The 21,770-nt window shown below is 45.6% G+C and overlaps 1 protein-coding gene across 1 annotated transcript in view; it reads right to left on the bottom strand.

Moving 5' to 3' along the window:
* The window catches only part of ELAPOR2 (endosome-lysosome associated apoptosis and autophagy regulator family member 2), a 103,672-nt gene that overhangs the window by 42,767 nt on the left and 39,135 nt on the right, over positions 1-21,770 (bottom strand). Inside the window, exons 2-5 of the mRNA XM_082240109.1 lie at positions 14,444-14,558; positions 9,449-9,644; positions 8,318-8,465; positions 1,312-1,398 (exon numbers count right to left, since the gene is read on the bottom strand). Coding sequence (XP_082096235.1) covers positions 1,312-1,398; positions 8,318-8,465; positions 9,449-9,612 — 399 coding nt within the window. The 5' untranslated portion in view covers positions 9,613-9,644; positions 14,444-14,558. The remainder of the gene's footprint in view (positions 1-1,311; positions 1,399-8,317; positions 8,466-9,448; positions 9,645-14,443; positions 14,559-21,770) is intronic.

Raw genomic sequence — 21,770 nt, 5'->3', positions numbered from 1 at the left:
GAATTCTGAGTGATGCAGCCACATGAAGCAAGTGGAGAAACGGTTTTGTCTCTATCTCCCTGCCAGCCTACAGGGGATAGACATCAGGTTATCCCACCCACCTGTCAAAGTTGGCTTGTGAGGGTAGGATAAAGATACTTATCAGGCAGAACTTATCTCCCTTGTCATTGGCTTATGAGTGAGGGGGGGTCAATCCTGCTTCCTGCAGGTTGTGGGTGTGCAAGAGAGTTTTCAGCATGGAACTCTTTTGCACCAAAACCAAGCAGGATTGAACTGCCCACACATCAGCTGATGGGAGGGAGGGGAAGTTAAATCCTGCTTCTGCAGGGAAAGCAGCTATGCCCCACAGCACCACAGCATGTAGGGGCATGTAGAGGCATGTAGGGGCATGTAGGAAATAAGATTTTGAGGGTATGGGTTGCTGATAGGAAATCAGTCAGTTCCTTGATGGGCTTCAGAGAACTACAGAGTGAAAAAGACATCCAATCACGAGACGGTCAGGTTTCCACTATATCTATTCTAGGCTGCATCCACAGGAGTCTAATGACCAGATCAAGGAATGTCACAGGCCCATTCTATTCTGCCTTGGTCAGACCACACCTGGAATACTGTGTCCAATTCTGGGCACCACAATTTAAGAAAGAGGTTGATACTCACATGCAGAGGAGGGTGACCAGGATGATCAAGGATTGGGAAAGTCACATGAGGAAAGGTTGAAGGAACTGGGTATGTTTAGCTAGGAAAAAAGGCGACTGAGGAGAAATATGATAGCTACTTTCAAATATCTCAAGTTCTGTCACATAGAAGATGGAGGGTGGGACAGAAACCAATACAGTGGTACCTTGGTTTAAGAACAGCTTAGTTTATGAACAACTTGGTTTAAGAATGCTGCAAACCTGGAAGTAGGTGTTTTGGTTTGTGAACTTTTTGCTTCCTGTTGAACGTTTCACTTCCTGTTGAGTGTGTTCCATTTGTAAATTGAGTCCCCCGCTGCTATAGGAAAGCAGACCTTGGTTTAAGAACACTTTGGTTTAAGAACGGACTTCCGACACAGATTAAGTTTGTAAACCAAGGTACCACTGTAGCTTCAAGTTACAAGAAAGGAGTGGAACAGTTTCCCTCGGGGGGCTGTGGACTCTCCTTCCTTGGAGGTTTTTAAGCAGAGGGTGGATGGCCATCTGTCTTGGATGCTTCAGCTGAGATCCCTGCATTGCAGGGGGTTGGACTAGATGACCCTTGGGGTCCCTTTCCAAGTCTACAATTCTATGATTATATGATTCGATTCACCAAGCCATGAAACATTATACTCACAGAATGGGAGCCCCATTCGCCATTATCTGTCAGCTTCATCCATTTATCGCTTGTGGAGTCCATCTCTTGGCACTGATCATTCTGAATCTATTGATTTAAAAAATGGGAGCTTTCAGATATTGAGTTAATTTGCTGTCAGCCAATAACAGAAGCAATATTTATGTAACACTTTGAATGTTTTCAAAAACCCCTCACATGCATCTCAGTAATCCTTGTGCCAGCCATTAAGGTAAGATAAACAGGTAAAGGACCCCTGGACAGTGAAGTCCAGTCAAAGGCGACTATGGGGTTGTGGTGCTCATCTATGCTTTCAGGCTGAGGGAGCTGGCATTTGTCCACAGCCAGCTTTCTGCATCAAGTGGCCAGCATGACTAAACCATTTCTGGCACAACGGACAACCATGACAGAAGTCAGAGAACATGGAAATACCCTTTTACCTTCCCACTACAGCAGTACCTATTTATCTACTTGCACTGGTATGGTTTTAAACTGCTAGGTTGCCAGGAGCTCAAACAGAGCAATGGGAGCTCACCCATCGTGTGGATTCAAACTGCTGACCTTCTGATCAGCAAGCCCAAGAGGCTCAGTGGTTTAGACCACAGCACAACCTGCAACCCTTTTTACCTTTGCCACCCAGTAAACCCAAACTGTATAGTCATTATTATTCCAGAGTGGGGTGGGAGGAGTGTGAGTGGAGACAACACAGCCTTTCCTAAGGTCACTATTATTCCATATATAACATGATATTATTCCATATATAACATGATATGCTATCCCATTGGAATAGGACAATTCCTCATTCACACAAGTAGGCACCTAAATCATGGGAGGAGTCTCCATAGCAGAGAGGGCTCTCTGCTTCAGACCTTCAGCCTCAAACTTGGGGGGGGGCTGTAAAGAATGAAAAAGGTAATGAACCTTAAGGGGCCAGGGCTGGCCAGCATAATCCTGCTTCCTCGCCCACACTTATTTACATGTAAGGAGTTGAATACTTGACCAGGACTTCACTTACATCCTGCTCTGCAGCAGCACCCAAAAGCCAGCTGGATTCCTCTAGTCCTGGCAAGGCAACCTGTGCCCCCCCCCCCATTCATTGGACACCAGTATGGCCACGGCTTAGAGCTGATGGGAGGTGCAGCCCAACAAGGTCTGGAGGCTCACAGGTTGCCGATCATGGCTGTAGGCCTTGATTCGCTTTACACATGCATGTCGTGCTAAACAGTTGATCAACAGCAGCTTCAAGGCTAGGAAAGCATTGTACAATGCAGTATCTAACTGAATTTGTGAAATTCGCTGCCACAAAATGCGGTGGTGGTCACGATCTGATTGAGTTAGTGTTGGGTTTGCTGGGGGGGGGGAGGAATAGATTCATGAGTGGCAGATCTTGGGGTCTCAAATTTCAGTGGCACCCTGTGTGACACCAAAATTCAGCACCCTGACGCCTCTCGCACTCCTTTCTAAATCATAGCTGCAGCATCTCCAGCGCCCCCCCCCCCAGGCTCCATGTCCCATGCAACTGAACTGGTTGCCTCCCTCAAATCTGCCTGGAGGTCCAGAGAGGACTGCAGGCATCTCCTTAATGTGAAAATCATGTGCTTAATGCGCTGAAAGGGGACTGGGGTGGAATGGGGAAGAATGAGGCAGGGCAGGGGCAGAACCCCTGCAAAAGCGGGAATTCCCCCCCTATTACCTGTGGCAAAAAAGAAGGAAGCCTCTATGTTTATAGTGGCCTGTTTCTAAATCAAAGGACAGAAGACCCCGGGTTTAATCCCTGGAAGGATCCTCAGGCACCTGTCACCAGCACAGGCAGGGAGCAACCGTGGGCTGAATGGGCCAGAGACAAAATGCTGGCTTGGGCGGAGCATTGGCCTGATCCAGCAAATGAATCCAAACTTTCCAAATATGTTTTCAAACACAGTTGCAATGGATACTTGGAAACTTAAAAGATGCTGATTTGGTCTGAATTGATGCATCCCTCTCTCCCGCAGCCGGGCCACCTGGCAGGCAGAGATGGCTTTGCTGATTCCTGAGTATCGTCTGTGGCCGCGCATGAGGGGAGGCTCCCCTGCAGGGCACTTTTACTTTACTTGCTAGCAAATAACTGTTCAGGAGAATAGCAAAATTGTTCAATAGCAGTGCAGGCAAAATGACTGGCTATTCTGTAACAGCAGGAATTTAAGAAAAGTGATAATAACATGCTATTTCATCTAGAGCAGTGATGTTGGAGGCCTCTGTGGGGTTGGGGGGGAGCCTAAGCTTCACATTTCAAGCATCTTTGTGGTAACTACACTGGAGTAAAAAGAAAGAGGGAGAGAGAGGTGCTTAATCAGAAACCCTAATGCTCAGAAAAATAAACCTGTGACAAAGTGAGACAGAGCATCTTCTAAGCTGACAGGGGCAACATCCACAGGAAAGTTCCTCTATGTGAGCCATACTGACATAATTATTTTTTAAAAAACAACAACCATGTCTTACAGAAAAATTGGACCTTGCTTTATGGAGTAACTAACTACAAGGAAATAAAAGAGCTTTTAAAGGTGATTATAGACATAATGGTGTCTAAAAATAATATTCTGCCTTGTGAAACGAGCTGCAAGAAGGCCTCATTTTTCATTCCACAGGCAGTTCCATTTCAAACCAATGGATTCAGCTTACAAGAAAGGTGATTCCGACTGAACATCAGGAAGAGCCGTTCAAGAGTGGAGCAGATTCCCACCAGAGGCGGTGGATTCCCCCTTCCCTGGAGGTTTCTAAGCAGAGCTTGGGTGGCCGTCGGCCAGGGATTCTTTAGCTGAGATTCCTGCATTGGACTAGGTGACCCTTGGGGTCCCTTCCAACTCTGCAATTCTATGATTCGGATTCTGTTTTGCTGCAGTTCGTCTTCCATGAAAAATTGTTCATCCCGCTGTCCACTGTGGTGAAATTAAGTAACTTATCCATTCACATAACTCAATGTAACTAGATTAGTTGAAATGTATCAGAAACACAAATTTTAAAAAATGTAACTCGATTACTGCACTGCGCTATATGTGGAGCTGCATTTGAAGGTGGTTCAGAACTTTGGCTGGTGCAGGATTCAGTGGCCAGGTTGCTCACCAGAGTATAAAGAGCATCAATTCTGGCCCGACAGCAGAGACTGCAGCACCTCAAGGACTGCCTTTCCCCGTATGAAGCAATCCAGATCATCATCGGAGGTCCTTCTTCATGTGCCTCGTCTGCATGAGGTCTGCAGGGTGGCAACCTGAGAACGGGTCTTCCCATTTGTGGGGTGCTCTCCCCAGGGAGGCTTGTCTGGCACCTTTGCTATACACCTTTAGGTGACAGGCAAAAGTGTTCCTCTTCTCCCAAGCCTTTGGACAATTAAACAATCCATGGCCTTTTAAACTGGGTTTGGGGTTTTTTTGTTTGTTACTATGTTGTATATTTTTGTGTTTTTATATTGTAAATGGTGGGGGGGGTACTAGAAATATAAAATAAAATAAAATAAAAATGTACATATATTGTTGTTAAATTATTCCATCCCATTATTTCCAGTGCAAAGGAAACGGAATGCAAATATGGGGAAATGTAAACAATTACTACTCATTTGTGGACTGAAAGCAAGAACAACAGCAAATACAGATTCTATTCACTGGATTGATTTCCTTTCTGGACATGGGAGAAATAAGCAAGCATCAGCAATTTTTGCTCCTGCTCCCATTTTCATTGGAATTCTCTGACACCCCAAAGCGAGTCTCAGGTTTGAGGAAGGAGCAGAGTCAGGGGAGGTTTGGGCAAGTTCAGACACCCAGCCTGCGCATCTGCCTAAGTATGGAGCTAGATGTCTGTCTGTCTGTCTGTCTGTCTGTCTGTCTGTGTTTCCCCTCAGTGGCTCCTGGTCTAACTGCTACACTAGAGCTGCTCTTGCTTAATGAGACTTAAAGACGGCACCCCCAGAGTGCAGAAAAGCTATCAAGGATGCTTTGATCAACATCCGTCATTGGCTGGAAGTGATTCTTGGGCCTCATACTCAGGCAGTCGATGCTTTTGCTTTCCTGTGAGAAAGAAAGAAATCAATTGCTGCCCAGCCAAGCGGCTGCTACAAGTGTGTATCTGGAAGCAAATGAATGTAACTGCAGCAGAATCACTTGTGGCTTCCTTTTTCAGAACCTTAACAAGCCGGTATAGTTAAAAATATAGACAGTACCTCAAAAGACATCCCCCGTGAGCACGTACCGTCTTATTAGCGAAGGGCAATGGATGGTATTGAACCAACAGAAGGTGCCTCGGGCGGCCTGCTTGTTCTGCCCATGTTTCCATGCCTGCCGCATAGAAGGAGCTGGCACATGGCGCTTCCTGCCCACAGTGCCGCATCTCATTGTCTCCAAACAGTCTGCAAATGTTAATTAGGGCCAAACGCCCTTTGTGGCAGCAGGAGAAACAGGAGTGATTCATCCCTCACACAAAGCGGGGGGGGGGGGGAGATGAGCAAGAGGAACATTTTCCATCCTCCACTCTTTAGTCTTCCTCTACCTTCATCCAGCCACCCCTTTCATTTTCCACAGAACCCCTGATCCAGCATCACTTTGGGGAATTAAAATAATGGCCAGACCCAGGTCAGGCTTCTGAGTTCATATAGAAAGAGGTCACTTGGCCCAGTGGCTGGAACTGGCTGTGACCTTGCATAATGGGCAAGTCAGGGCTGCCAGTTTTTGATTTCAAAAATCATGGGGCCTGGGCAGTGCTAGGGACAGAGCTGTGGGGGCGTAAAGGGGCCGGACTTTTTAGACATTGGTGAGAGCAGACGTTTTTTGCTCCTGTGACTTCTGCCGGCAGATCCTAATGCCAAGTGAAGGAGTTGTGCAGGAAGGTATGTGGGCGGGAGAGCAGTGCCCGCAGCTGCCAAGCTGTCACATTGTGTTGACACCACCCACCTCGCCTCCCTCGGCTCAGCAAAGCCTGCAGTGGGGGAATTAGAGAGACAGCACACCCCGGCACCCGCCAGCCGCACATTCAACAATCTGGGGAGAAATGCAGGTGAGCAACATGGTCTGTCCTGCAGTTCATGGTTCATATGCAGTGCAATTTGTGTAAAGATACATTGGCTGACTTTAACTTAGGAAAAACCCAAGGTTCACTCAAACAATTCTGGGAACCCAGCCAAAATTCTGTCTTTCACACAAGATGCTCTGGAAACTGCAAAAAAGACAAAAAAGAAGGAAAAAAAGTCCCCAGCTACATCACATTTTTGTTTCAAGTCAGGTGCCATCCCTCCTTTTGAACCAAAGCCGAAGGCTGAAGCCCACCCAACGCATCTGCCTGCCAGACTCACCAGAAGCCAGAGTTTCTCTTCCTGCCAGGGACTGTAAAGACAGAGAGGCTGTCAGGGAGCTCACAGGTGGGCTTCACTTTGCTGAGGGAGTTACAAGGTGGGCCGCTTGTGTTAGAAAGGGGCTGGTCCCTGCCAGCCTAACTGAGGCAATGGCAAAACCACGCCTTAAGAAAGGCCAGCTGGACCCAGAAAATCTAAAAAATTGTGGAGCCCTTGTTCACTTCTTGGGCAAAGATCTGGAGTGGGTGGTTCCTGGGCCGCTCCAGGTTCTCTTTCCAGTCGTGTAAATAAAATGGCAGAGTGCCTTAGCTACAACCCAATTAATCCAAAGTATTACAGTCTCTACATTTTAGAGCGTTATCGGCTGAGTTTGGCCTGTACGTATCTTTACCATGCCAACATGTAGATTTGTTGGCATGGGGAGTCCCTGAACTCACTCATACTGGAAGGTTTGTAAACTAGCCATTGGCTGCTCTGTAGGATAAAAGGCTGTGGAGTTTCTGGTTCTTGGCATGAAACACCTCCACCTGCATCAACAGGTGTCGATAAGGGCCCTCTGGAAAAACTATAGATCCAGCCAGTCATGAACAGTATGAATCCGCACACGGAGGTTAGACACACGGACACTGGGATCAAGACAGTCAGCAGCCTTTGGGCAAGCTGCTACCAGGTGCAACAAACCCATAGATAGAGGATACACTTCCTACATCCAGAATCTCCATGCATTCCAAGTTGGATCATGAGTGCCAGCAGCTTTGGGAAGGAAGGATATTCAGCAAGCATTTGAGACAGGCCATAGGTTTTGATGTGCTTGAGACAAGATGACCAAAAAGCACTTAAATCATTTGGCTAAACTAGACTTCTCAGCCTCTAGACACCATATAAACACTTCCTCTGTGAATCTGGGAAAAACTCAAGTTGGCAGAAGCATAGTGTCCAGGTCAAGGGAAGTAATAGTCCCACTCTATTCCATGTGCAGACGAGGGCAACCAAGATGATCATGGGTTTGGAAACCAAACCTTATGAGGAAGAGGGAGTTGGGGACGTTTAGGAGACTGAGAGGAGATATGATAGCCATCTTCAAATATCTCAAGGGACGTCACATGGATGAGGGAACAAGCTTGCTTTCTCCTGCTCTGGAGGGGAGGACCATCCGAACCAACGGATTCAGGTTACAAGAAAGGAGATTCCAACTAAACACCAGGAAGAACTTTTGGACAGTAAGAGCTATTCAACAGTGGAACAGTCTCCCTCAGGAGGTGGCGGGCCTCCTTCATTGGAGGCCAGAACCCAGAGTGGCTGGGGCAACCCAGTCATATGGGTGGGGTAATAAATAATAATAATAATAATAATAATAATAATAATAATAATAATAATAATAATAATATCTGTCGTGGATGCTTTAGTTGAGATTACTGCCTTGAACTAGATGACCCTTGGAGTCCCTTCCAACTCTACGATTCTATGAGTCTATGCAAAGCATATTTCGGGGGCAGCTGTGAATCAGCAGTGTGCTAAATAAAATCAGTGGTCTGTCTCAGTATAAGGCAGATTCACATTTCGATAAGCCTCATAGAGGCAAAGACACTCAGGATGCCAATAAACTGCCTTAAAAATAAGCTGCGAGAGTTCTTTTCAGAAGACTGCCTCTGCAGTTTAGCCTTAGTGTAGATTTAGTGCACAAATCCCCCTTACAAAAAACTCAAAGAAGATGTTGTTGTCAATATACTGGTATTCAAAGATGACGGAACCCGACTTCTTCAGGTGCACCGTGTAGATCAAGGAGACGGTGCAGTCGTCCCTGTTTGACTCAATGTAATTCCCACGAGGAGTCCATGACGATCTGAGCAAACATGAGCAGAAACAAGAATTGTTTTACAATATAGGCACCATAAATATCCATCTATCAGCCATATTTAACCCAAATGCTACTTAATGATCTGCTGCAGTAAAAATCCTGGGAAAATAAAGACAAGAATATAAAAGAGCTTCTCATCCATCACTTCTCTTTGTCTAGAAAATATTAAATTTTGCAGCTGATTTGTGTTAGCTATAATTCCTTTACAGCGATGACAGGGAAGCATTCACTGATACATTAGGAAGACAATAGAATGTTATTCAATTGCTTTTCAAGCTTTCTAGAAATAAAAGACATTTTGCAACTAACATTCTATCAGGAGACCATTTCTCCAAGATGCAGTGGATTCCTTTTGAAAATTTCCCCTTACCTGTTGATCAGCTTGGCAGTCTTGGACCTACAAAAATAATATTAAATTGCTTCTCACAGCTACTTCTGAGGTCCAAGTGGTGGTGTCAACTCCTTGAAGGAAGACCACTACATACATTTCTGAGCACCGGGCCCTTTGTGCATTGTTACCATTTCAGTCAATGAGTTGAGACCCCGTAAATTGCATGAGAGCCGCTGGTTCTGCTGCCTCATTCCAGCTCAGAGTGTCTGGACCTGGTCAGTGCTTGAACAGGAAACTGCTAGAAGACCATGCAAGCCACTCTGAACTTAGGAAGAGTGGGCAACGGCCGTGGAGTGGTAGAGTGCCTATTTCTCATGCAAAGGGTGCCAGGCTCAGCCCCCAGCATCTCCCAGCCCGAAACCACGTGGAGCTGCCGCCAATCAGTGTAGACAATACTGAACTGGGTGGACTAATGACCTGACTCTGTACAAGGCGGCTTCCAACATTCCTATGAATATAAATATACCAGAGAAGGGAAAATTTAACATCAGAGGCACCACTGCACCTCATTTATAATGGTTTCTCCACGCCTCTGTGTGCCATGCGCGCGCACAGGGCCCCCCCCCCAGGTCCTTACTTGCCACAGCTGTCTGCTTTGCTCTCTGCCGAGCCCATGGCTGTGTCCATGTAAGTGGCTACATTTGTGAATCCTGCAGGCAGCTCGTCCCATTCATCAAATTTGATCCCACTCCCCAAGGAATAGGTTCCTTCGGCACATTTACTGCACACCTGGTTCTTCATTTCTAGGTATTCCCCAGAAGCACATGAGAAAGCTGAGAAGGAAAACATGCACAGCTGATTAAGGGCACAAGCAATTGGTCCATTGCAAGCTCTCTTCTCAGCAAGCATTCAGCAACCCTCAAATGTAGAAAATCACAAATTTGACTGGCACCTGTTTCTCAGATCTGGTATCCATTACAGGCAAGTTGTGTTTACCACAGCACCGATCTGAAAACAAATCTCAATCGTAAGAATTTTATTTCTGTAAACCAATACCTTATTCAACATGGACAGCACACAATATTTGGGTCATCTACATAGTACCATTGACACACCTAGCAAATTATTTTCATTGATCTCACAATGAGGACAGCTTAAACATTGATGAAGAATCTACACCTTTTAATAATAAAAATAACAGAATTGAATGTTCACAGCAGTCCACACACCCCATACAGATTAATTTCTTTGTATAAAATTGTTGCTTCAAATTGTTCCCTTCAGCCCTTTGAATAGTGCAGACTATAAAATTTATTAACGCAACTTCTGACAACTTGCAGCAAAGATACTTAGTTTCACCATTCACCTAGAGCAAATGTGCACTCATACCTTTTAACCAAAAGGTGCTTTTAATTTTGCAGCTAAATACCAATTCGTTTTTCATGAATGACCAGAATCTGCTAGTCACAAATTACACCATGTCAAAATGCCAGAGACGCCCAGGAGAAGGAGAAGACAAGCTCTGCAGTCAACATGTTTGGTTGTCTTTCGAATCTAAAAGCATCCTGCATCCCCGGAGGCTGTCTTGTGCAACGTGTTGGCCAGACATTCTTCCCGATGCCCATCTAATCTCTGAAGAACCTGCTAGCAAGGAACTACAAGAATGCAGTTCACAGGCACATTCCAGCCAAACCTGACTTTCAGGTTTGCCGCACATGCAGTAAAGGATGCCTCCCCCATTCTATGCAGCTAGTCATCCTTGATCTGCAGGTGATTGATCCCTGTGACCTATGCGGTGGTGCAGGCCATCCCCTCCGTCAGATGAACACTATGTTCACATGAACATCCTAATGAACATGTCATAGAGGAGAGCCTAGACCAGCATTAAGTCCTCAGGGCTCGTCACTGCTACAGGAGCCTTCATTGCTGCTTCATTACAGTCTCTTTATCAAATGGCCAACTATTTCCACGTTTCACAGGAGAATGCTCTTTTCACATCACAATGCATATGTCCATGAGCAGAAGTAGCTTGGAGGAAGCCAGCTGCTTGCCTGGTTCAATCTGAGGCTGAGCATGGCTAATGGCAAAATGAATCTCTTTTGACATCCGGGACAATCTGTGCAACTTGATTTGTGTTTCAGCTGGTAATTTGTCTATCACCAGAGACCTCTTTCCATGCTGACATGCCCACCAAGGTCCCTCTGCACACTGCAGCTCAGTTGGGGGAGAGGCTGGCCAGGCCTGTTGAGCCTCCACATAAGGGCCCAATACAATTGTTATTAGCTTATTCGTTCAATTTATATACCGTCCTTTATCAAAAGATACCAGGGCAGTGTACAACATTAAGGGCACATTTTATGGAGCACAATAATAAAAACATAACAAACAGCATAATCATGAAATAATCATAGTAACAGTCCCCTGCCACCACAGTTTTAACATCAATTTCTGAAACTCTGTGTTGCCAAGTTACAACCAAGCTGCCTTTGGTGACAGTTTGCCTGTCCTTGTTAATGTTCTCCTTGAGAAAATCCCAAAACCTTCCAAAGAGCTCCAAAATTCCCCAGAAGAACACATTTTGAAAATTCCTGCGTTAAAAGCTGTGGCTCTTCCATTGCCGGTGTGTTTGTTTGTTTGTTTGTTTGTTTGTTTGTTATCTTGCTTCATTGCTTGCTTTGCTTGCTTGCTTGCTTGCTTGCTATCAATCAACGATTTTGCACTTAAGGAACCCAAATTCTGCAACCTGTAGAAATGTCCTGGGCAAGTGTCAATATTTATGCTGCTTCCGCTCATGGGGTAGCGAACACCCCAGCCTTCCCCTGACCTTGAATCATTTGGGATCAATTCACAAGACATTCCTCATTCAAGCCTATTGCCCCAATTATAAGGGTTAGAAACTTTTAAAATAAATAAATATTCTCAGGATACTTATTTTCCTCATACCAAATTCCATGGGGTTTTTTTTTGGGGGGGGGGTGTTGTGGAGTTTTTTTTTTTGCATAGCATCATAGAATTTATCTGGTTAAAGTCAATATAATACCACTGAATGAAGACACCAAGGAATATCATGAAGCAATAAAGAATAAAGAATTAAACTGGGAAAATTAAACTCAAAATGTTCATATGAATACTATAACCTATAATTTCCTTTTCCTGATTCAGCATGGCAGATCTGAATCATTTATATGGAGCTTCTTAATAGACCCTGAATTCATGCTTATTTCACCCCATTTATTAGAACTGCCTACACTCTTAGCCTCAATTCAATCTTAATTTTAAAAGGGTGCTGCTAAAATAGTCCAGGCTGTAAAACTGCTCACGTTGAAATGAAGACGGAGGTTGTGGACTTGGACTGAGACTCCTAATCTCAGGGTCGTAGTCTTGAGCTCCACGTTGGGCAAAATATTCCTGCCTTGCAGGAGTTGGACTAGGTGACTCTGGTGGTCCCGACCAACTCTACAACAAAGTCTACGTCCTCAAAAAAGGTTCCTAAGTAAACTTAACAGTCATGGGATTAAAAGTCCTACTGTGCATCTCATGGTAACTGTATAAGGTTAGATTACTGCTCAGGTGATGCTTTCCATCAGCTTTGGCTGGTGTGCTCCTGTCTTAGGAGGGACAGCCTAACTTCTGTTCTCTATGCTCTGGTAACCTCTAGGTTAGACTACTGCAACTCATTATACCTGGGGCTGCCTCTGAAGACGGTTTGGAAACTTCAGCTGGTGCAGAACTTGGCAGCCAGGTTGTTCATCATGGCAAGAGGGTTTGAGCATAATACACCAATCTTGGCCCAACTCCACTGGCTGCCAATCGGTTTCCAGGCCCAAATTAAAGTGCTGGTTTTAACCTATAAAGCCGTAAATGGCTCAGGACCGCAATACCTCCAGGACCACCACTCTCCATATAAAATGTCCCAGACTCTGAGGTCCTTCTCTGTGTGCCTCCTCTATATAAGGTCCAGAGGGTGGCAAGACGAAGCCTTTTCTGTGGTGGCTCCCTGTCTGTGGGATCCTCTTCCCAGGGAGGCTTGCCAGGTGCCTTCATTGCATATTTTTAGGTGCCAGGCCAAAATGTTTCTCTATAACCAGGCCTTTGGCTTCTTAAGCAATATGTATTTTAAATGTGTATTGCTTTTTTATGTACCGTATTTTGTGTTCTTTTTTTTTAGTATTTTTATGTTGTGGACTTATGAACTTAAGGGATTTATGAACAGTGAAACTGGCACAGACTGGAGAGAGACTGAACTACCGTGTGATCCTGGTGCCAGGAAGTCAAAGGAGCAGCAAGAACCCAACACTGACATCTCCTGCTCTCTGGCTCTCCAATATTTCAATACCTTTTCTCATCCCTGCGTTGCAATACACCTGTGGCAAGAGAAAGCCCAGTCCTTTCTTTGGCTGGTCCACCCCCCTCCTTCAAAGGAGAGCTTAGCTCCTCCCCCAGGAAGCCAGGGCTCGCGCCCCTATTCCGCCCACCGGCTCCCCATGGCTTGTACGTCCTGGGCTATTGTGCTCATCATCCTCTCAAGATAAAACAGCCACCAGGCTCCGCAGCACTCAGCGTGTCCCAGAAATGTACTTTAAAAAACCCACCAAGGTCAGACGCAAACAAGAGCAGAAAACCTTTTGTTGTTAAGCTGGTTGCTGGCGCATTCGAGACCTGACAGAAAGGGGGTGCGTTTGCTTAGTCACAGAGCCAGCTGAGCTTGGGAGCTGCAGCAGCCGGACTGTTAACCATTCAGAGCAAGATCAGCTCTGGCTTTGGCTCTAGTCCTACGCATGAATGTGAGCACTGCCAGGTCTTCTGAAATAAATATTCACCCCGTGAGGTGGTTTTGAAGAGAGGAGCATCTGGGGGAGGTAGACGTTTCCCACTCAAAACGCACCTTCCCCCCATGGGGGGGGGGAGTCCAGATAAATCTGTCTGAGGAGCAGCAGTTGATGGCAGCGGGGGGGGGATGGGGGTGGCATTCACCTGCCCTTGAGGGGAGGGGGGGACCGACGTGGTGCAAACACTGTCAGCAACACCAGATGGGCTCTGTCAGTGCATCTGCCCCATGCCCCGCTCCCGGCCACCTCACGCCAACCTCTCTCACTCTTTCAATCTTAGCTATGCTCATTTATTTTAAAATGTGCAACCCACCTTTTAACCAATGCTTCAAGGCTGGCAAAATAAAACAGCATCGTTCCGGCAAATATTAGCTTTATACTTGCATTAACAAACTAATTTTAAAAATTAAGTTTTTAATCTTGTGTGAGAAAACACCTGCAGACTAGGGTTCATTTAATTATAAACCTGTGAGAGGAGGCTGTCACTGTCAGAGAATAAAATTTTAGAGAAAGGGGCTGGTTTTAAGAACAGCAAAAACCTAAGAATAACCCACAGAGTAAGTATATTCAAAGAGTAAGAAGCAGCAAACCCCTCTAGATATCAACTTGATTTTTCAAATGTATCTACAGAATATCCCTACGTGTGTTTCCTTTGAAGGCAGGCCCACAGAGCTCAGTGAGGTTTGCTCCCAAATAAATGGGCATTTGATCACATCCTAAGTCGTGCTTGATTATGTAAGCAACAAGAAACAAACCTAGAAAGCTTTACATGAGATTTGTAACAAGAAAGCATCAATACATACTGCATTCCTTCCCTTTGACAGGATCAGGTAAACCAGAACATTCCACGTTTGGGACTGCAACTCTCCATCTGGACCCACTGCTATCACACTCCGTGTATTCAAAGTGGTACTCTGTCTGCAAGCAATAATAATAATAATAATAATAATGCTTCAGTTATGATATATTTACATTTCTATTTAATCCCAATGCATCAGTAGAACATCAAAGGGGAGGAAACACATTAATATACGAAATATTGAACTGCAGTATCTGGGCGGACATGGATGTGACAAAATGCACAAGGGTCACAAAGTATCAGGACTTAAATGAAAATGCATAGAAAACGAGACTTGGGCCCAAATTTCCTCTAACTGGCAACAAATGCGTCAACTCTGAGAGTGTGGGCTTCGCCTTCTGGAAATGAGGCTGCCAACATCCAGCCAGAGGAAGGGGCAGGGCTTGTGAGACAAAATGCTCATGGGCAGGAATGCCATTCAAAGGACTGAGCACAAATACTCAAAGTGGCTCATAAATGTGAGCTGTGATTCCTGCAGGGCAGGGCTATGACTACATGACTCTTCCAACTCTGCAATTCTATGAGTCTATGATTCTGCAGAGCTCTCTTTCAAGAGAAGTGGCCATAAAGATGCTGATGAACAAAATCCATATCTATCAGGCACACCATTTCTTAGGAGAGCAATGGGGGACATTTGCCCCAAATGTCACATGTGAAAGGAAAACATCAGCACTGATCACCATTGATCGATAGGCATTGCCATATTGTTGATGACTGGCCTATTATTATTTTTATTTCATTTATAAATCGCTTCCAATGAGGCATCCCAAAGCTATCTACAATAGAATAAACACACACGGTTGCTCACCTGCCCAGTCTCTGAGAGGTGAGAGAGGGGCTCACAGCATTCACACCCCAAGAGGGTCTTGCTTCTCCTGAGATTCCAGCAACAACCAGGCGTGGCCCTGATTTGACTCCCTGGCTTCCCAGCCTGCAGACTTGCTTCCAGCTTCCAGCTCACTCAGCTCAACTCTTTGTCTTTCTCACTACCAGAAAGTGAAGGGAGGCAGCCCCACCAATTTGTTCTCTGGCACCAAGCCACTTCCTTTGTTACCTTAATGACCCGTTACCTCAGCAGGAAGCTAGCCTGACTGCTCCAGGAATCTGAATCCTTCCTGGATCCAGGAACTAGAAGGGTCTCACCATACAGCCTCCTCCACTGGGGTGTGGAATGGACTTCTGGATTAGGGGTGGGGATGAATTTGATTCAGTTAGATCCTGCTTTAAATGCTAGCAAATTTCCACCTTCCAAAACATTATGGCAACTCTATAGACATTTCCACTTATCCAAACTTTTGCAATGCAGTCCTCCAACCAAATGATTTTTACAAAAGTGCAAATATTAGGAGAAAGTGGGCATAACAAATGTCAGAGCTGCCCTAGGTCCCAGCTCACAAAGGACCAACGCCAGTTCGTTGTTATATGTAAAAGTCTTTATTGAAGTTCATTTTCGTTTTTACAGCCGCGGCGTGCAGCTCTACGTCTGAGACTCTAGACCGCTGAAGCTCCGTCTGAGTCTCCTCCCCCCAGACACCAGTTTAAGACTCTAGCCTTGCTCCACCTCTTCCTTTGCTCTTTCCTCCTCTGGCTCCGCCTGTCAGCTGGGGTCTTGCCCTTCCTAGACTCTTCTGACGCTGAGTCCCCTGAGTCTTCCCCCTGCCTCCGGCGGGCTTTAGGACCTGGTTCCCAATCCGGGTTTTCTGCTGTCCCGCGTGCCTGTACGTTTGAACTTGGCGCGCACGCCCAGCTGGCAACCTTCCTCCTGACCGTTACACTGCTCCTGTCACTGCTTCCCCCTTCGGGGAGGCTAGCTGGACTTGACCTCCCCTCCGTTCCCCCACTCTCCGATGGAGGCGTGGTCAGTCTCGACTCATCTTCTCTCCCTGCTGGAGGAGACGCTGGCCCTGACACCTGGGACTCTTCCCCCCCACTACGCTCTGGTGGGGAAGCTGGTCCTGATCTCCAGCTGCTGCTTTGGGAGTCCCCGCTGGCCCCCCTTGCCCTGACCATCGGCGCCTCCTTCTGGGAATCTTCTGATTCGCTGGAGAAGCTCATGGAATCTCTTGGGTCACTGCTATACCCCCCTACGCTGCCCTCCGATTCTTCCCCTTCGCTCTCCATTTCCTCTCTCCCCTGTGCCTCTGTTCCTGAGGCCCTGACAACAAATGAAAATAACATGCAAGAATACATTATATGCTTTGATGTGGGTTATCTGTGAGAGGTCTAGTTCTGTGGCCCTACCTTACTTATGTATCTCCTATGATGTTATAGTTTATAATTATTGTGTAATGTTTTAATTCTGACTATCGGTCGAATAAAGAAATTGAATTGAAAAATTGAATACATTATATGTTGAGAAATTTCCCGTAAAAATGTGTCCATTAGTCAAAACTGCCCACGAAAATGTGTTTATTAGGAGAAATTTGCACTAAAACGCTAAATAATTCTCACTAGGATTTTAATTTTTTTAATAAATTAAAAATAAAATTGCTACATAAATTTGGAGAACTGAATTCAAAATTAGAGAAATGAAAAACCGAAAGAACTGAAATTGACGTATTCTTCCAGCCCTGCTCCTGACAGGACGGTATCTGCAAGATGCCTCTTCTGCAGAACAGTGATTGGCTGAGGATGTAAGGAAAGAGGCAACTTGTAGGGATCCTGGTCCCAAGCTATACAGGGCTTTGTACACCAATGCCAGCCCTTGAAGCTCACCCAGTACCTGGTGGGCAGCCAGTGCAATTCTTTCTGCAGCAGCACAATGTGCCTGACTTCGTACAAGCCACACGGGGAATTTAAATAAAAAAACCAAAAACCTCCACTATAGTGATAATGTCCTTTTGCATTAAATTCACTAAATAAACACCCCTTAGAAACACAAAGTGCAGTTGGTAGCTAACACATCACAGGTTCGATGTAACAAAAAGGGAATCTGAAAGCTCACAAACAAAAATAGTGAGTTGTCCTCTCCGCCTTGTTTCTAGCTTTGCTGGGAAGCGCCCCTTCTTAGACACCCCAGAGGGATGTGATCATCTCAGTTGATGAAACAATATGAAATGCCATGTAAAATGAATCCAATATGCTATTGAACAGACTTTCCATTGCAGAGAGAGAGAAATATCGACACATTGTTTCTTATGATAAACATGGATGCTTCCAGAAGGGTTTACAATGCCTGTTTAGTGGGGGGGGGGTGTCCTTCTCCAACCGAGGAAGAAAATGACATTGATTCACGATGTGAGAGTTGGAGTTGGAGAATAGAAGGGAAGATGTCTATAGATAACAGTAAAGGGACCAGCAGGGAAAGCTGTGCTTGCCTCCTTTCCCCCTTCAGTAGCAAGGCAGAAGGCAAATCTAGGTTGCAACCTGCCGGCCTTTCCTCTCAGCTTTTGCATTTTTGCAAAGACTACGGTGAGTCTGAGGTGTAATGCTAGGAGCTGAAGGGGTGTTTTTCTAGTGAAAACCAAACTAAGAGTTAACCTGCATAATTTTCTTAATGGAAGGCTGACATTTTTCCAAGTATTCCAGGAAGCATACCAAAATCAATTTGTAAGATTCAGCTGAAAAGGTTAACAGTAACACGGAGAGCAAGGCCAAAAATAGATAGATGTTCATTTCCAGATAGCTTCCACGATGCACTGCCTTGTACTGTTCTGACAGTGAAAAGGTATCTGTGTCGTCCAACAATGTTGTAAGAATTTCTCAAGCACACAATGCAACTGGATCTTCCTTCATCTGGAAAGCACAGGCCTAAGGAAGGCCAGATACAACTGCAGCAACTGTACTAATCTTAACATTATAAGACCACCTAAAGATGAAGGGGGGCATCACCCCTTTTGCTGCTCTGGTGCCCTGCTTGACTGCACTGAGCGCACTCCTTCTGCGCCATAAATGGTGATAATCTGCTCCATCCCCCTCTGACAACCACTTGGCTCAGCAGGACAGTTTTATAAATGTTCTCCTTCCAATCGTTGCAATTTGTGGTTCTTCAATAATGGCAAAGACACTTCGTACGTTCTTCCATTATCCATTTTGATGACCGGAGGAAACCAAAGCATGGTCTCTACACACACACACCCTTTGCTTTTATGCTATTGTACTGACTTTTTTTTGGGGGGGGGGACCCTGGCTACACATTATGCAACACTGACCAGCGGGGACAAAATGCAAGCATAGCTGTGGTACTGATGCATATTCCACTGAAAGGAATATGAGGATGGAAGATTTTGCCCCACTGGTCATGCATAACGGACGAGGCTAACATTGGATCAGGATGACCTTCTTACTGCTCAGTGCTGGAAGGCCAAGGGCCACAGGCACAAATTGCCTCTTGCATCTCCCCCACCCCCAATATCAGAGTGACAGCAATGGGAGCCACATCATCTCAGCCACATCCTCACACAGTAAAGTCTCACTTGCTCCAAAGCACCATGACATCATCATGCTCACTTCACAACCCACAATGCACCGTGCAGTAAGGGCACCCCTTTGGGGTGGGGTGGGGGTGCTAAAGCTGCACAGGAGGAGGGGAAACAATACCAGTGAAGTGACATGGGAAAATACTGGAAGAGTGGAAAGCCGAGAATTTTGCACCACCCACAGCAGACAAACGTTTTTGCATAAAAAATCAAGCCTTCTGGAAATTCAGCACAGCACAATCTGCTCTGGCAGTTGAAGATCAGCAGAGATTAGCTAAGCGAGATAAACAGATACTGAGATCCACCTGCTAGCTGTGCCTCCTTCCCTAGCCGTATTGGTGTCAGGGCAAATTCCGCCACTTTCCCTTGCCTGTGAAGAGGCGCCTTTCAGGAGCTCTCAACAATTAGAGCTTGTGTATGTGTTGTGTGGCAAGTGGAACATGTAGCCGGGCTCAGATAACTGATACCATCACTGATACACCAGGAATTGCACAAGAATGTACCAGTAATTCCACGCACCACTGTCAGGGAGTAAGCCTCCTCCAGCTTCCTGGACTCTGCTCAGTAACGATGCAAGCATCAGCTTGGTTCTGATTCCTGGTATCAACATTCCTGTTGAGCTCCTAATAGTGTGTTTTTAAACAACCTCCGAGCATTCTGGAGAGGTCTGACCCTGTTGCCTTTGCCTTTCAGCAACTTCCTTTTTACACAGGGCTGGTCCATCCATGAGGCATGGGGAAGGGACTGCCTCAGGCAGCAGGATACACTGGGGCAGCAGATGTTGATGTCAATCTTCCTTTTCCGCTTGTTCCTAATGTACCGTAGATCTTCTTCACCCCTTTTTCCCTGGGAGGGGGCCCCACAATTTTGGGGTCTGCCTCAGGTGCCAAAATGTATTGGGCTGGCCCTGTTTTTCCCAATCCTTTTGGGGGACTTCTCTCTTTTGAAGTGAAATATGTCAAATGTGTCAGATTTTCTTGGCAAGTGGCCATTTACACCATTTTACATCCTTACGGGACGCGGGTGGCGCTGTGGGTTAAACCCCAGAGCCTAGGACTTGTCGATCAGAAGGTCGGTGGTTCAAATCCCCGCGACGGGGTGAGCTCCCGTTGCTCGGTCCCTGTTCCTGCCAACCTAGCAGTTTGAAAGCACCTCAAAGTGCAAGTAGATAAATAGGTACCGCTCCGGCGGGAAGGTAAACGGCGTTTCCATGCGCTGCTCTGGTTCGCCAGAAGTGACTTAGTCATGCTGGCCACATGACCCGGAAGCTGTACTCTGGCTCCCTCGGCCAATAAAGCGAAATGAGCGCCGCAACCCGAGTCGTCTGTGACTGGACCTAACGGTCAGGGGTTCCTTTACCTTTTTACCTTTACCTTAAGGCTCTGTTGCTTCTTGTCCCTGCTAGAGGAGGGCCAGGGAAGCCTCTTTCCATCCAAAGTCCACATTCACTCAGGGGCAGCCTTCAAGGAACTAGAGGCAAAAACTAGAAATGTCTGCACATGCGATACATTAGTGTAGAACTCAGCTCACAATGCCACACAAAGGTTTCTCTACACTCATTTCTCCACCTTCCAACCCTGGCAAGCCAGAGACGTCAAGGATACCTGGAAAGAGGGCTGCCAAGAGGCGTGGCCTGAGCAAATGGGGGTGTGGATATGGGCTCTCCATGGACTGGAGAGAGAAGATGGAGGGCCACATTTGGCCCCTGAGCCTGAAGTCCCCCCCCCTTTGCACTATAGAGTGTGATGGGCTCTCAGGAAATAGCTTTTCTACAAGATAGATAAGTACGATTGTTCAAGTGCAAACACTAAGAACAACATAATGGCTCTCATCTTGCCTATCTTGTAATCACTGTAGAACAAATGGTTGAAAGCAGGTAATTTTCCTCCTTCCCTCTGAAGAGAGGACACTTCACTTCTCATCTTGCAGATAAGACATTTTCCCCTTAACCTGATTAACTGCTTAACAGCATACAATGCTATTAAAAGATCTCCTCAGCTAAAAGGGGCTTCCATAATCTTTAGAGACACACGTGTGATCTATATTTACATGTGAACAGGAATTAAACATACAAAAAAACCCACTACACTAAAGCTTCTTTAAGAAAAGAACAAAAGGAGGATTATGAGATGGGGGGAGGGATATAACCCGGTCAAATGCTCTAGTGATCTTTTCTAACTAATTAGGCTGGAGGCAGAGAGGAAACACTCTCTCCTCCTTTATTCTGACAGAGATGTTGAGACCATCGCTGGAGTTTTTTAAAAATGCAAATAACCCAATAAGTTGGTCAGTTTATTACTATATGTGATGACAGCAACAAGAGCAAAAAGTGGAAAGACAAAGAAATACCAACCAAGGAAGACTGGCAAACAAATTGACAGAAGTTTAACAATGAAAATTAAAGATCAGGAGAAGTCAGTGTCTAGGGAGTAGTGGAAAGCTTATGTAGAATATTTGAAGGAATATAGTAACCAGATTAACATGCAAGTAGGATTTGAACTGTAAACAGCAGTGAAAAATAATTTAGATACTGTTAGGATACTCTGCTGAACATGAGAATATATTATGAAGTGTCTTGTCATGTCTGGTTAAAGGAATGGTTGTCTTTAAGGAATCCATATATTTTAGACCTAGAAGGTCACGAAAACAGTTTTGGTTGGCACGCATATGGCACGTGGTATGGGAAGACAAAAGTACACAGATGCTTTTTGAAGCATATAATTAGGAAAAACCTATATAGAATATGAGATAAATATAAACAGCTTTTGGAAAACAAAACACCACTTTGGCTCTCACCATTAGAAGCCATAGAGGTGAAACAGAAACAGAGGTGAAACTGAAAATTGGGTGACC

The sequence above is a fragment of the Podarcis vaucheri genome (genome assembly GCF_965113315.1).
Source record: "Podarcis vaucheri genome assembly, chromosome: 10".
Classification (NCBI taxonomy): Eukaryota; Metazoa; Chordata; class Lepidosauria; order Squamata; family Lacertidae; genus Podarcis; species Podarcis vaucheri.
This window is presented reverse-complemented; position numbering and strand designations above follow the sequence as displayed.